General features: G+C 44.7%; 1 protein-coding gene across 2 annotated transcripts; it reads left to right on the forward strand.

Annotated features, from left to right (window-relative positions):
* Nucleotide 1: 1 nt before the first annotated feature.
* Nucleotides 2-16,084, forward strand: upf1 (UPF1 RNA helicase and ATPase). 2 transcript variants are annotated; one of them, XM_035528732.2, is made up of 24 exons: nt 2-347; nt 914-1,050; nt 1,324-1,413; nt 1,524-1,691; nt 1,931-2,111; nt 2,398-2,559; nt 2,779-2,866; nt 3,169-3,267; nt 3,545-3,653; nt 3,965-4,124; nt 4,436-4,554; nt 5,761-5,925; nt 6,234-6,348; nt 6,698-6,841; nt 7,143-7,356; nt 7,577-7,694; nt 7,979-8,135; nt 8,436-8,578; nt 8,995-9,169; nt 10,534-10,615; nt 10,737-10,898; nt 11,520-11,743; nt 12,025-12,147; nt 12,741-16,084. In XM_035528732.2, the coding sequence occupies exons 1-23, from the start codon at nt 177-179 to the stop codon at nt 12,142-12,144; spliced, it is 3,303 nt and encodes a 1,100-aa protein (XP_035384625.1). In that variant the 5' UTR covers nt 2-176; the 3' UTR covers nt 12,145-12,147; nt 12,741-16,084. The 2 variants fall into 2 exon arrangements, with proteins under 2 accessions (XP_035384625.1, XP_035384626.1); XM_035528733.2 differs by having other exon boundaries at nt 2,779-2,863.
* The last annotated feature ends 410 nt before the right edge of the window (nt 16,085-16,494 follow it).

Raw genomic sequence — 16,494 nt, forward strand, 5'->3', positions numbered from 1 at the left:
GGAGTTGAAGCTTCCTTCCGAACCGTATGCTTGCATTTGTATAACGTCGCTCGCGTCCAAGTTCAGACAAAAACAATACCGCGAACACGTTTGTTTTTACATTTCCATACTATCGGTTTTGGGGTTTTGTTCTGCTTGAATTGTGAAGGCGGACGTCGCTGGTTGGGATTTAAAAAATGAGTGTAGAAGCGTACGGCCCGAGCTCGCAGACACTCACCTTCCTGGACACCGAGGAAGCGGAGTTGCTCGGAGCTGATACCCAGGGCTCGGAGTTTGAGTTCACCGATTTCACACTGCCAAGCCAGACGCAGACCCAGGGCCAAACGCAGAGCCAGCTGGACAACCAGGTATGTGTTCTGTGTGCAAGCTAGCGAGTCGTGCCACGGAATTAGCGGGTCTTGTCGCTTTCCGCGTAACCAGAAACGCTGTGGCGTTACGCCTCGGTTAGCATCGCAGCTAAGCTCGCCTCCTGGCGCTCGAGCTCGGTTAGCATCGCGGCTAACCTCGCGCCGAGATAGCGTGCGCGCTGCTAATGACGTTAGCGCACACAGTCTCACTGACTAAAATTAGCTAGCTGTTGCTATAAGGAAAACGCCTATACCGTACCTGAATGGACCGTACAGCCGTCGTGTACGATGCGTTATTTTGGGTTAATCGCAAGCAGGTTCGGCTTGTTCATTTAGCCAGTCAGTTAGCGTGGCAAAAAGTTAGCCCGCTTCCCAGCTGCTGCTGCGCTATCTTAGCCAGGTTAGCTATGCTAGCTATACAGGGGAGAGACGCATAACAGCTCGAGTAACGTGGGGCTTGTTCACGCTCCCCGTCAGGTCACGAAGTTAGTTTCCCGTTTCTTTTGTGCAATTATTAATTCAGCGGGGATTAAATAATAATAAAAAATCGGTTTGTATGCGTGAAGGTGAATGGACCAGACGGAGTCCTACAGAATGGCGAGGATGCTGTTGTAAAACCTAGTCAACTTCTGGCTGAGCTGAATTTTGAAGAAGATGAAGAGGATACCTATTACACCAAGGATCTCCCTGTGCATGCCTGCAGGTAATTTAACTATAGCTTTAATCTGAATTGTTTTTTAAAAAAATAATAGCGTTGTTTTTATTATTATTAGCTACGTATATCCGTGTCTTTATTTGTACCTAGATCACTGAACTCACAGCTAAGATATTGATTCTTGAATTTCTAGCCTATGATTTAGTCTTAAGTAATGGCAAGTTATTCAGCAGTGTTGGTGATATTATTAATATTATTATTGTTATTATTATTAATACTATTATTATTCTTATTTGTTTGTTTATTTTTGTCCTCGTCAAGTTACTGTGGTATCCATGATCCTGCTTGTGTGGTATATTGCAATACCAGCAAGAAATGGTTTTGCAATGGTCGTGGCAACACCTCTGGCAGGTCAGTTGAGGAACTTTTGTTTATGTTTACGTTTCACATCACTGTGTCAAGTTAAGTCAGACACTGCTGATATTGTCGATTTCCACGTTCCCCTCCTCCTTTTCTCGCAGCCATATTGTCAACCATTTGGTAAGGGCCAAGTGTAAGGAGGTGACCCTGCACAAGGATGGGCCGCTGGGGGAGACTGTGCTGGAGTGTTACAACTGTGGCTGCCGCAATGTCTTCCTCCTGGGCTTCATCCCAGCCAAGGCTGATTCTGTGGTGGTGCTCCTGTGCAGGTAAGGCCACTGGCTTGCTCTTATTCGTCGCACTTGGCGTACTCCAGCCATGTGAGTGTAGGTCTTCAAATGGACTGTGCACATTCGATTCTGAGACCGATTTATAAATTTGAAAGTTGGTTCTGGTTTACAAGGCTCGTTTGAGCTGAGTTGTCAGGAACTTGTTGCCTGTTTAACCTGATCGTGAAAGTACAATGGACCCGTTTGGGGGTTGTGTGTGTGTTTGTTTGGGTGTTCAGGCAGCCGTGCGCCAGTCAGAGCAGTCTGAAGGATATTAACTGGGACAGTTCTCAGTGGCAGCCTCTAATCCAGGACCGCTGCTTCCTGTCCTGGCTGGTGAAGATCCCATCTGAGCAGGAGCAACTGAGGGCACGCCAGATCACAGCCCAGCAGATCAACAAACTGGAAGAGCTCTGGAAGGTACCGGAACCTTCTGTGACCGCCCAACATTTTCATTCAGAAAATGTGCTCTGAATATAGGGAGGAATGGGATGGCATGGTATGAATGCCTTTTATTTGGTGTATTGAAGTCTAACTTTAGCAGGGAGTGTGACATGATAAAGCTGCTAAGTTGATGCGATTTGCATAGCAATACTCCAGCATAATCAAAGGCTTCTCTAAACTCGAGCTTCTGTGTGACGCTGGCGCTGTCGAGAGTCCCTGGTACAACGTGTCCCTTCATGCGCTTTCACTCTGCTCTCTGCAGGAGAACCCCACTGCAACGCTGGAGGACCTAGAGAAGCCCGGCGTGGATGAGGAGCCCCAGCATGTGCTGCTGCGATACGAGGACGCCTACCAGTATCAGAACATCTTCGGGCCACTGGTCAAACTGGAGGCCGATTATGACAAGAAGCTCAAAGAGTCCCAGGTACACTCAGAGCACTGCTCGTTCGCTGCCTGCAATAGTGACTCTACCAGTTCCTGCAGCCAGATACCTGACTGTTTGCATTAAAGTCACTAGTTCGCAAGAAGGGCAGTGGTACACAGAAATGGTGCGAGAGATATTTGTAATAGTTCTGATGAATTTCCTTCTTTTCTGAATACTCTTGTTTTTTGTTTTGTTTTGTTTTGTTTTGTTTTGTTGTAGACCCAAGATAATATAACTGTCAGGTGGGACTTGGGCCTGAATAAAAAGAGGATTGCTTATTTCACTCTTCCCAAGACGGATTCAGGTGGTAATATTTACTTTCGTCATCTTCTGTGTCTACCAGTGGCTCATATCCATCCCATCCCCGCCTCTGTGCCCCATGCATCCCTCATCGATGTATGCACGGACACGTCCGTGTGTGTGGGTGTATGTGGGTGGGTGTGTTTTTTGTCTGAGTGGGTGAGTTGGTGTGTCTGCGTTTGTTAGTATGTATGGGACTTGGTTTAAGACGTATTATGTATGTGATGGATATAAGGGCAAACCCTTTGATAAAACCAAGTACATTAAAAATGGGCCATTGTGAAGATTACCGTCTGTACTCTGTTGCAGATATGCGTCTGATGCAAGGGGACGAGATTTGTCTGCGTTACAAGGGGGACATGGCTCCTCTCTGGAAGGGTATTGGACATGTCATCAAGGTGCCTGACAGTATCCTTCCTGCACATCTCACAGGGCAGAGTCGCTGCTGTACTTGTACTTAAACATAGTTTATTAATTTAGTGGGTTGTTCACGTACTCGGAGATGCGCTTGCGAGTGACTCTGAATTGCCATCTGTTTAAATAATTAAACAAATAAATAATTGGAGCTGGGCAGCAAGCTGAGGAACTGTGTTTGCTGAAGCGCTAACTGTAGCCTGATCATGAGAAGTTGTCTTTGGTAGGCGAGCGCATGTGTAAGTGGTCGTCCTTAAGTGGTCCCTCCCAGATTACGGAGACGAGATTGCCATTGAGCTAAGGAGCAGCGCTGGGGCTCCCGTAGAGGTGCCCCACAACTTCCAGGTGGACTTTGTGTGGAAATCCACATCTTTTGATCGGTTAGTGACTTCTTGGGGCAAATTTTATTATTATTATTTTTTTGAGCAATTTATATGTTCCACACACTTAGTAACTATTTTTGTTTAATCAGTTTTGACTACTGTATTGTCAGTATTGTGTGAAATATAATATTTAATTTAATTTTATTGGTTGGTAGTCGGTAACATAAGCTTCTTTTTGACTGGTTAATTATGTGTTTGCATTTGGGCTTTAATTGGTTAATTATGTACATGAATTTGGGATTTGCTTCTGCTGCCTTCCGTCATCACCACTGGAGAGTTGCTGAGTGAGTGTCTCCTTTGCATCCCAGTATGCAGAGTGCTCTGAAGACATTTGCAGTGGACGAGACCTCAGTGTCTGGCTACATCTACCACAAGCTTTTGGGCCACGAGGTGGAGGATGTGATCATCAAGTGCCAGCTGCCCAAGCGCTTTACTGCTCAAGGCCTGCCTGACCTCAACCACTCACAGGTGGGCAGGAGCATAGGATGTGCCACTCCAGCCTCTTGCTTCTAAGGGGCACACTCCCTTGGCCCTCTAAATAAAAATTACTCTCCTCAGATGTGAAGATGTTTAATGTTGTGTTTAATCTTTTCTGTTGTATTTAATCTGTTGTGTTTAATCTTTTCTGTTGTGTTTAATCTTTTCAATAGCTGCTAGGTCCTGCGATTTATTTTTTATTTTTCCTGCATATTTATTGCTGGCATTTAGTTACATCTTGTCTATACTGGGTCATATGTTTTGTTCTGTCATATTTAGAAAGTTATGTTTGTTTGCTTTAGGTGTATGCAGTGAAAACTGTGTTGCAGCGTCCCCTCAGTCTAATCCAGGGCCCTCCAGGTACTGGCAAGACTGTCACCTCAGCAACCATTGTTTACCACCTGGCTAGACAGGGCAATGGGTAAGACGTAACTAATGTTACTAGACTACGTTGTTTTTATGTTTACTTGGAACTGTGATTGTTCATGACCAGTTTTGATTAGTTCCACTCATGGATAGAAATGCATCCTATAGTAAACAAGAATAGGTAAAGTAACCTATATAGGTTAATTAACTTGTTTTTATTTTTATTTTTGTTTTGTTTTGTTTCTTTTATTTATGAAACGTGTGAGTCTATGTATGTGTGCATTTATGTCTGTCCATATGTCTATGGATAGATGTTCAAAACTGAAGTAAAGTACACAGAGTTTCCAGAGAAACAGAACGTTGCTGATGAAGGACCTCTGTCTGAAATGTCCTGTTTCGCTGGAAACTCTGTACTTCACTATCATTTTGTATATCTCTACGTCTCTTACTACAGTACACTGCAGTCATTTACCTGGAATCTTCTTATGAGTGTGTGTATGTGATTTATATTTTTATTGCATACACTTTTTAAAAAGATATGTTTTTGGTACTCTCTGAAGGGTTAGAAGGGCCTGACTGCCCACTACAGGTTTAAAACCTGTTCTGCACTGACTTAGCAGAAAATGCAAGCATGTCGAAAGTATAGCGAAGTGAGATCAGTTATACCGAAATAGAATAGACAGATGGCAGTGTGGAATTTAGTTCATTTGCCTTACAAAGAGGAGAGTTCGCTTCAAATAGTTCAGACTTCATTCTTTTCTCATCCACTAATAATCTCAGGAAATCCCTGGCCTAGCCAAGTTTATGAAATAAATAAAAATTCCCAACCTATTAGGAAATGTGTGCAAAAATAATTATTTTTATGTTCACAGAACTTTTTGTGTCTTCTGGCACAGAGTGTCTTTTATTTTATATCAGTGTGTTCGGAATGTGGGGTGAAGTGCCTCTGTTAGGAAGAAAATAATAATTCGAAATATTTTGTGTAACAGAAAGATGACCATTATTAATTCCATTAAGGTGTTTGCATCTTTAAACATAGTTACAGTGCACACTTTATAAACACCTGTCATTTAACCCATCACTCTGAAAACCCCCAATAAGAACATCAGACTTGCTTGGAAAACTCAAAACTAAAGTCTAGTGTATTGTTAGCCATGCATCTTACTCACAAGCCACAGGGACGGGAAACCTTGTGCTTCATGTGAGGTAAACATTAACCATGGTGTGACTGTCCTGTCTGCCCTTTGCCTTCTGGCACCAGGCCCGTACTGGTGTGTGCCCCCAGCAACATCGCCGTGGATCAGCTGACAGAGAAGATCCACCAGACGGGGCTGAAGGTGGTGCGTCTGTGCGCCAAGAGCCGAGAGGCCATCGACTCGCCCGTCTCCTTCCTTGCCCTGCACAACCAGATCCGCAACATGGACAGGTGGAAGAAAAAAAAAAAACACTGCTTCAGCCCAGTGGCACACACAATGTGTTTGAAGGGCGAGCGGGCTGCAATGTTGACGATTTAGTGATGGTTTATGCCGAGATCGGCACCCAGGAGGACACTTGTACGGGTCTGTGGCCAGGACAGGTGCTGTTTGATGATAATGATGATGGGAAGCTGTTTTATAGTTGTTTGTCCTCCAGCTCCAGATAATGAACCAGCCTGGAGACGACATAAAGGCATGCGAAAATGTTCATATAAGTAATGTGTGCGCATGTGTATTGTGTGTGTTGGTCTGGGTGCAGTATGCCAGAGCTGCAGAAGCTTCAGCAGCTGAAGGATGAGACTGGAGAGTTGTCTTCCTCAGATGAGAAACGCTACAGAGCCCTGAAACGCACCGCAGAAAGAGAGCTGCTCATGGTACACCCCCCGCCACACACACACACTTCTTTTAAGTATGCACCTACTCAACAGCTTGCACATCTGCAGTTATCTGCAGTGGACTTACTGAGTACAGACAGTGAAGAATGTAATTCTTCATTTTTTGTGTTGGTGTCCTTCCTATCTTGTGTAAACTTTTTTTTTTTTTTAAACAAGTAATGTGAAGGTGTTTTTTTTTTGTTGTTTTTTTTGTTTTTTTGTTTTTTTATCCTCCCCCTCAAAATAAGTGCAGGTCAGGTAGCACAATCACGTGTTTGCAGACCATAGCAACAGATGTATCCTTTCTGCAACACCTCTCTCCTCTCGCCTCTCCCTCTCTCTCTCTCAGAATGCAGATGTGATCTGCTGCACCTGCGTGGGAGCAGGTGATCCCCGCCTCGCCAAGATGCAGTTTCGTTCCATCCTGATCGACGAGAGCACACAGGCCACGGAGCCCGAATGCATGGTGCCAGTGGTGCTGGGAGCCAAGCAGGTAGTACCCACATGCCAACTTGCTGACATGATGTGCTGGAGCCATTGAGTTGAATCCTCTCCGAGTCCAGAGTGAACACCTAATCACATTTCCCTTTACTGGTGAAGTAGGTTGCCTCTCGAAGCCGTTGGCTTTGGGTCAAGCATCACCAACGTGGTTCTAGTCAGATCCTGAAGGAAACGCCATAAGAAACCCAATGTAGTAACTAAACCTGAATTTCTGATGGGCGAAAGTGAACATTCTTCGCTGTGATGACACCGTCTCCTCCCTGCCCTCTCTCCTCTCTCCGCCGCAACCTCAGCTGATCCTGGTGGGCGACCACTGCCAGCTCGGCCCCGTGGTGATGTGTAAGAAGGCGGCCAAGGCGGGGCTGTCGCAGTCCCTGTTCGAGAGGCTGGTCGTACTGGGCATCAGGCCCATCCGTCTGCAGGTGCAGTATCGCATGCACCCCGCGCTCAGCGCCTTCCCCTCCAACATCTTCTACGAGGGCTCGCTGCAGAACGGAGTCACTGCTGGTATGCCTGACGCCAACTAGGGGTGTGTGTGTGTGTGTGTGTGTGTGTGTGTGTGTGTGTGTGTATAAATATACATCAGCAAATATGTATTTTGATACTCGATACCTTGATCAGTAGTTTGATACTAGGCATAACTAGACTTGAACATATTTGGAGAGTTATCCTTTTTTCTTTTTTTTTTCTCCTCCCTTTCTCCTCCTTTTTTTCTGCTTTACTTCAGCCGACCGCATCAAGAAGGGCTTTGACTTCCAGTGGCCCCAGCCAGATAAGCCCATGTTCTTCTACGTGACTCAGGGCCAGGAGGAGATCGCCAGCTCCGGGACCTCCTACCTCAACAGGTGTGACCTTCCACCTTCAGTTGCTTAGCCCTTATAGGCTGGGACTGGAAGTGGGTGCTGGGTGCCATCGGGTGAACTGTTTCAGCATGGCAGAGTGTTCAAAAGTTCTGTTATTTGATACCAAATATATCGATATTAAAAATTTTTTATTAATACCCAGCCCCTTGTGTGTGATTGACCTACCTGGGCCAAGGCAGAAGTGCTGCTTACCATCATGGAAATACACAGCATGTGCCAAAGCACGTTTTGTACAGCTTGCAAAGGTCACTGGTTTGTGCGTGCAGGACGGAGGCGGCGAACGTGGAGAAGATCACCACTCGACTACTGAAGGCAGGAGCTAAGCCCGACCAGATTGGCATCATCACGCCGTACGAGGGCCAGCGGTCCTACCTGGTGCAGTACATGCAGTTCAGCGGCTCCCTGCACACAAAGCTTTACCAGGTACACGCGCGCACACATACACACGCCTGCACATAGACTCTCACATGCTCACATTCACACACAGCTGTATGAGAGCTCGCTCACTGTACTCCTCCTTCAGTTTACTCACGAGTTCATTTTGCCTTTGTTTTATAGTGCACATAATTCAGTAATGGCAGAACGCTCACGTGTGAGTCACACCAGCGTGATGTTGAGAAACAGCAGGGCGCTGAGCGTGGCCTAGACTCCACCTCATCCTGGCTGCTAGCGTGCGTGGGGTGGACACCTTAATCACGCAGCGCATGTCTGGCTCTCTTCCAGGAAGTGGAGATTGCCAGCGTGGATGCCTTCCAGGGGCGGGAGAAGGACTTCATCATCCTGTCGTGCGTCAGGGCCAATGAGCACCAGGGCATTGGCTTCCTCAACGATCCACGCAGGCTCAACGTCGCACTGACCAGGGCCAGGTAACGCAAGGCCGTTACAACTTTCAGACCCGCTTGTGATTGGTGATGGGGAGTTTGGGGGAGGGGTTTGTGAAGCAGAGTTCCAGTTCTTGCACCTGCGTGCACAAGTTTTAGTGTTGGTATGTACTGGCTCGTGTATAATGTATGTTTTTTGTTTTATTTTGGTTGCCTCCATTACAGACCATATACAATCAACTATTTATAAAGCACTAGATGACTGACAGCACTAAACACTTTGGCCTTCCAAGAGTGAAATTACCCACTGCTTGGGGACTAAGTTCTTCATTTCAGGCAATTCATCACTACAAGCTGCTTTTTATGAAAGATCCATAGCCGAGAACTGCATAGTGGATGTATTGAGGATGGGTCTTAAATAAACATTCATTTTGTGTGTGCGTGCGTGCGCGTGTTATCAGATACGGTGTGATCATTGTGGGGAACCCTAAGGCTCTATCCAAGCAGCCACTCTGGAACCACCTGTTGAACTACTACAAGGAGCAGAAGGTTCTGGTGGAAGGGCCCCTCAACAACCTGAGGGAGAGCCTCATGCAGTTCAGCAAACCCCGCAAGCTTGTCAACACCATCAACCCTGTGAGCCTTTCACTCTCTTTTATTTTTTTTATTTTTTTTAATTTATTGTATTTTAATAACTTCTAATTTTAGGTTATTAAAGTTTTGATATGTGTGTTCATTACACCAAGGTAACTTAGCCATACTGTTGTCTACTAGTTAATGGTGTGTCTTGCTGTCTGCAAAAAAGTTGTCTGAGGCTGTGTACATATCTCAGTCCTTATCAAGTGTAAGTGAGTTTGAAACAATTGCCAAAAAGGTAGACCTGCCTCTGCACTGCCAACAACACAGGCTAAGACTACCGGCCTCGTCGCAGCCCTATCAAAGAAGTCCCACTGCAGCTGTGTCTTCTGTGACTTTACTACAACACCAGTTCCTGGACTTTTCTTTTTTTCCATCCCAAAAACAAATAATTAAAAAAATATTTGTGTGACAAATGTAAATGTAGACAATCAAAATTGCAGTATATAAGGTTTCCAGAGAAATGGGACATTTTGGACAAAGGTCCTTCATCAGCTGTGCAAGCAAAGTGCTTCTGAAGTTCTAAGGAGGATGAACCAACTTTAGGAACCAACCCCACATTTTTCTAATAGATGTAAAGTTCAGAGTGTGTAGATCGGTTTGTTTTTTTGTTTGTTTGTTTGTTTTGAGTTTCCTATCTTCATTGCTGCCTATGTAAACGGATGTCTTTAGTCTGTAATGTCCAGTATTAGAATGCCGTAGATAGAAGCATGGATGGATGGAGAGAGTAATGAAATTGTAACTAGAAAATTGTAGTGAAGTACAAAATGGGATGCTTTTGGACAGAGGTCGTTCAACTGTGAAAGCAAAATGCTTCTGAATTTGTACAAATGTGTACTTCACTACAGTTTTGAATATCTCTACATCTCTTTCTATAGTACTGCAGATACTCGGCTGGAATCTTCTTTAGAATTTACTTCGGTGGCACCTGCTATATATTGCTGTGTTTTTAATTCTGGTTCTGACCAGGAATCTATCGGCAATGTTGGAGCATGTTTATGCTTAGTGATCTCTAGGTGAATTCAGGATGTGACCAGTATAATGCTGGGCTGGATATAAGTTAAAGATGAACTTAATAGCACTCCATGGACCTCCAGTTCCAAAGGCGCTGGTTCGGTGAGGTCTGTCCCTCAGATGACCTGCAGAATGGAGCCATGCTCCACATCTCCTGTGTCCACACAGACCTTAGGGAACTGTATTTCCTCCAGTGCATTAATCATAATGCCGTTGTAACATGGCAAAGCCTTCTCTGAAAAACACTGAGAAATTTGGCAGGTTGCCATGTTACATTGTTTGAGACACATGCATACATTAAACCTACGACTCGTGCCCCTCTTAAATGCCGTGTGTGTGTTTCGTTTCAGGGAGCTCGCTTCATGAGCACTGCCATGTACGACGCACGTGAGGCCATGATTCCGGGCTCGGTGTACGACCGCAGCAGCACCGGTGAGGAAGGCCAACACCAGCCTCCCTTGCTTTATCGCAACACAATGCAACTTTTCATCTCTCTATAAGAATTTGGCCACGAGCCAAGATAAACGCCCCGTGTAATGCTTTGTTGTTGCAGGGCGTCCTTCAAACATGTACTTCCAGACTCACGACCAGATCGGGATGATCGGCGCCGGGCCAAACCCCATGGCCTCCATGAATATTCCGATCCCCTTCAACCTGGTCATGCCCCCCATGCCCCCACCGGGCTACCTGGGCCAGGTGAACGGCCCCGCTGCAGGTAGGACAGCACCTCTCGCTGCCCCGTGTCACTGCCCAGGGAGGAGTTACTTTCGTACAATTCAGTATTATTTCAATGAACTTGCCCACACTCGAAAAAAGACTGGGTTTTTTTCATTTAGTGGATTTTAACATTTGAAAAGGGCCACACAATTATTATTTTTGACAAACATTCCATGCTTTAATAAATAGTATTCTAATCGATTCTGACATTGTTGACATCAAGGTGAACCAGTCGAACTGAATCTGCACCATCAGTTTGATCTGCCACTATCACAATGCATCCATGCGTTTGTACATCCGTAACTGGTGGCCCTTTGTCTGACATGCCTTCCTGTTTGGGGTTTTCCTCTAGCTGTCTTAATGGATAACTCCGGTGTTGAACCTCCAACATATGTTTTATCCAGCATTCAGAGCAGTTTTTAAATAGTTTTTGTCAAATGCTTTGTTTTTTGAGTTACAGGCAGTGACCAAATCATTTTCTCACATAGATTTCCAGAGGATATAACCCCAGGGCATAATTTTTCACTGTGTAGCATTCTAAAGGCTTGTTTTTTTAGTTTAACGCTGGAGAATTCCTTTGTAATCCCTTTATTGTTTCGTGCCTTTTCTCTGCGCTCAGGCAGAGGAGCTCCAAAAGGCAAGACGGGTGGACGCGGGGGTCGTCAGAGGAACCGCGGTGTTGGTAACCATGGCAGCGGGCAGGCTAACATGGCAAGCAGCCAGGCCAGCCAGGACCTGGTGTCCCAGCCTTTCTCGCAGGGCCCGCTGACCCAGGGCTATATCACCATGAGCCAGCCATCACAGATGAGCCAGCCAGGCCTGTCCCAGCCTGAACTCTCCCAGGTACAGCACACACACTACACACGCAGACAGGACACACACAGCAGTCATGGACTTTCACTATAGCAACTATCCCTGGCTGTCTCTGAGAAGCGTGTGTGTGTGTGTCCATGCTTGTGTAAAGTACATTACATGTTCTCCTACACAGCATAGCCTGTCACACTTCATACACATGCGAGTGTTCATGTACTCGTCCATACCTCAGCATATACAGGTGGTCTTGGTCCATGTGGGAACACGCTGAGAAGTGTGAAAGGACACGTTCCTGTTCTCTTGCCCCACAGGACAGCTACCTGGGTGATGAGTTCAAGTCTCAGATGGATGTGGCACTGTCCCAGGATTCCACTTATCAGGGTGAACGGGCATACCAACATGGCGGAGTGACTGGACTCTCACAGTATTAGAGTGTAAGAGACCTCACGCACCCACACCCACCTCCACCCCAACACCAGAGAGAATAACCAGAGTAGCACGACATGAGTGTGTAGGTACATCCATGCTGAAGCAGACCTGTAACGACAGCCTAATCCCACACAGGGGCGCCACGGCTCAGTACACATCAATTCACCTCCAAGTGATTTTGGCTTTGTTCGATAAGGAACAGCATAACTTTGGTATTGTGAAAAACAAAAAACCAAGTTGCCGAACAGTGGCAACTTGGCAGTGGTGGTACTTGAACTGGCAACCTTCTGATTACAACCTTCACTGAGCTACCACTGCTATTTTAACAAATAACCTTGTAACATAAAATACACAGTCACTGTCAGTTTGCTGACAGTTTCACTGAGAGCATTTGTTTTATATTGTAATCTCCCACAATACAAAACGCATGTGGTGATGTGTTGCAATATTGTCATATGTTGTACTGATGGGCCCCTCCTGTGGGAGAAGTGGCTGTTTTATTCCTGTGTGTTTTCCTCAACTGTTGTTAGTTGTATATATCAAATGTGGCCCTCCTGTGGCAGTAATAATAGTAGAGCGCCTTTTCCTGTGCCCTCAGGTTGTTGGAACGGGAGCTAGGCCCGTGCTGAGCTTAGTTCGTCAGCATTTTAAATCTGGGTAAATACAAAAAAAGAACAAACATGGATGCCCGTTTTCCACTGTTACAACTGAAGCACCATGGTGTGAGCAACAGGAGAGAATCAGACCAATCACACGCGTGAAAAAAAGAGAGAGGACAAGCAGGACCAGAAGAGAGAGAGAGAGAGAGAACGTGGAGGGGGGAAGTCACCCCGCCAGCCGCTGAGGACAGGGGGGAGGAGGAGAGAGGAGGAGACGCAGCATAGGAGGAGACGATGCGGGAGGGAAACCACACAAGATCTTCGATCTGCAACTCCGCATAAACCGTGAGGGCACCTCCTGGGGGTCATGGGGGAGGGCGGGGGTGGGAGGCCCCTTCCCTGCCTCCTCTCTCTCGGCCAGCTGCAGTCCAGCAGCCACACGCCTTGCAGTGCCGCCCGAGACTGAGTGAAGACGAAGTTCTCTTAAAACGACATGCAAAAATAAAAATAAAAAAAGCACAAAAAAAAAACCCAACTAAATCCCCAAGCTCGCTCTGTCGTCTCCACAAGGTGAAAGCTGGAAGAGGGGGTGACGTCTTTAAAATGCAAGAAGTGAATCAATAAAAATATGAAAGTTAAAACGCTTTCAAGCAGCTGATTCTGGGAAAACGTTTCCCTTCAAAGTTGAGATCTAACATTCAGGGATTGCCACCAGACATCTCTGAGAGAATGGGGGAAAATCTGCCAAGGAAAGTTTTGATGTGATTTAGGTTTTTTAGGTTAAGGGGTTTTGGTTTGTTTTTATGTGCTGGTGGCAGGTGCGGTGGCAGTCTCCTCTCCAAAAAATGGTGCTAGGAGTCACTGAAGAAGGATTCAACTTTGAGGAAAGTTTTCTGCCTGGAGTCTGGTGAAGGTTCAGAAGGGGAGAGGCTGAGAGAAGTCACCTGCCCTCTGCTGTGAGGGGGAGGCTTAGCAAATGGCTTTGATGTTTTGTTTTTTTTGTTTGTTTGTTCGTTCGTTTGTTTTTGGGGTTTTTTTTAGACAAAGGCAGAAAAGTTCTGGAAAGAAGGAAGGGCTGAATGATCTGAAGTTTCTTCTGTTTTTTTCTGCTCTTCGTTTTAGACCATTTTTCGTTGAAGCAGAACATAATGCAATAGAACGGCGCGTGTTAGCCTGCTAGATTTAGCTGTGGCAGTTAATGGCTTGATGATTTCTCTGCAATCTCCTCCACATGGCAAACTTTCTATATTAGGTTCACAAGAAAATTAGCTGAAAAGTGCATAAAGCCCACAGCAAAGCTCCAAGAGTTAGTGTGTCTCTTAAACACCCCTGTGCTCCTAGAGCACAGCAGACTGGAGTCGGGCAGCACTGTTGTCTTGTGTGTCTCGACAGTTATCTGAACCTCCTGGAGCATCTAAAGCTCGCTCCAGTGACAGTGGAGCAGCGTGTTCTCATGCTCAGCTTCTGGGGCTGCAGGACTGTAAGAAAATAATAGCTCAATAAAGCAGTCATAATCAGCATGCTTCCACCACAGGTAGTGTCCCTTAAGCGAGTTCTTTTTTTTTTCTTTTTTTTCTTTTTTAATCACCCCACTTGTTTTAGGAAATTGGGAATCAAGCACCAGATATCAAACGTCAGCGTGTTCTTGGATCAAGCCCCTTGAGTCACATTGGTGATTTTGACCTATGAATGCTGGGTGGGGAAAAAAAAATCTATATATGTGTATATGTATGTATGTGTGTCTGTATATGTGTGTATATATGTATATGTATGTATATATATATTACACACACACGCACACACACACACACATATATATATATATATATATGCGCACACACACACGCAAACACGCATGAGTGCGTATATGTGTGTTTTTAAAAAATGAGAGAAAAAGCCCAAAGTAACAGTGATGGTCGTGCTATAGGTGACATCAGCAGGACAGACAGGTGAGAGTCTCTCTTTGTGTCCCTGTTTCCCACAAGCAAACTGAAGGGGGTGTCTGTGCTCTTTGTCTGTGGCTTGCTTGGTCGCTAGCGTGCATTGGCAGTAGTACTCTCTCACAGAGGCCTGTGGATGGGCCTCCTGAACTGGGCCCTCTTGTTTGGAGACTAGTACTAGCTTTTACTATTTTGCTTTGGTAGTGTTTTTTCTTACTTTTCTTACTTGTTGTTTTTTTGGTCTGTTGTTGTTTTGTTTTTTGCCCCTCCTTTCCTCGCCAGTTGTTTTGATGTGGATTTAATTTGTATAGTGTCAATACAAATGTGAGGTGTACCAGATTATCCACTTCAACTCTGAAGATTCAGCACAGTCTGGAATTGACTGGGGTTTTTTTGTTTGGCTTTTTTTTTTGTTTTGTTTTGTCTTGTTTTTTTTGTTTGTTTTGTTTAATAATTTAATGTACAATTATAATTGTCAAAACTTTGATTCATCTCCACTGCAGACACTCTTGATGGTTGCTTTGTCATCCTATTTAACCCTGCCATCTTCATGCTTTGCAGATCCATATTCAGCATCAAATCAGATTTTAATATCATTACCATTAGTCCCATATTTCAGCACCTTAGAAAACCTTGCCATTAGGGTCCCGCTGTTGATTTAAAACTTTCACCTTTTTCATTGCCTATTGATTGACTACACAGCAGTTAATTGTGACGGAGCTGTTGCCAATGTTACAGCTGCAGGCGAAAAGGTCATTTTAACCATTTTAGGGCCCTCACTACTTGTATGCATAGTGTTTTCATCGTATGGATAATATTCCCATTACTAGTATCTGACGTCAATGTGCACTGCAACTGATAGTTTAAACAAGAAATGAAATATTTAAAACATATCTTCATGTTTGTATTTTTTGTAGAAAATTATTGAATTAATCTGGTTTCCTTTAGTTCCGTGTACTTTGCACTTACACAAGTCTGTAAACATCCATGACAATGAACAAATTAGGTTTTCTGGTTAGGTTTTTTTCATAGCACATGGTCTAGTGCAAAAAGAGAAAATCCTGGAAGTCCCTGGATGTGGGTTTTGTTTCATTGGCAGCATCGAAGTCCTGTGTTTGTGTTCAACTAACAACCAAACTTAAGTACTTTTGACATGACAATGTCAGAATTAACCAGCTGCGAGACTGACTGCCTGTTAAGGATACATTCAGAGAATTGGGAGCTGTAAAAGGTTAATACTGATAAAGTACCAGAGGCGCTATAACCTGCCTGAGATTGGACGGGAGCGAATCAGACGTTATGAATTGCCAGAGACAAGATTTCGTTTCATAGGATTTTTCCCCTTGAAGTATGTAGTTCTTGTAATGTTACAAAATAAATGTTGCTTTATTTCACACAAATAAGCCTGCTTGTTTGACTTTGAGTATAGTGTCTTTGAAAAGCAAATACCAAGTATTATATGGAAATGTACAGACTCTATTTTAAATGACACCACACCTATAAATTCTGTAGAGATCGTAATGGACGAAGAGAATATAATGTAATTGTCGTTTCATATGTAAAACGAATTTATTCTGCCTTGAATTATAATTTTTGTGTATGTATGTGTATATATAGATAGATAGATAGATAGATATACACACACACACCGTTGCATTTCCTCGTGTCGTTTCAGCACTTCTCACTCCACTGATTTTGGCCGACAAACGCATTGTTTTACAAGCAATAACACGTAGGCTCCCGACGTGTGAAGGCTTCGAGGCTTATTCATTAGTATGTGCGGCGCTACGAGGTCTTAACGAGCGGTGGGTCG

Source organism: Electrophorus electricus, chromosome 11 (genome assembly GCF_041902795.1).
Source record: "Electrophorus electricus isolate QZ-2024a chromosome 11, ASM4190279v1, whole genome shotgun sequence".
Lineage (NCBI taxonomy): Eukaryota > Metazoa > Chordata > Actinopteri > Gymnotiformes > Gymnotidae > Electrophorus > Electrophorus electricus.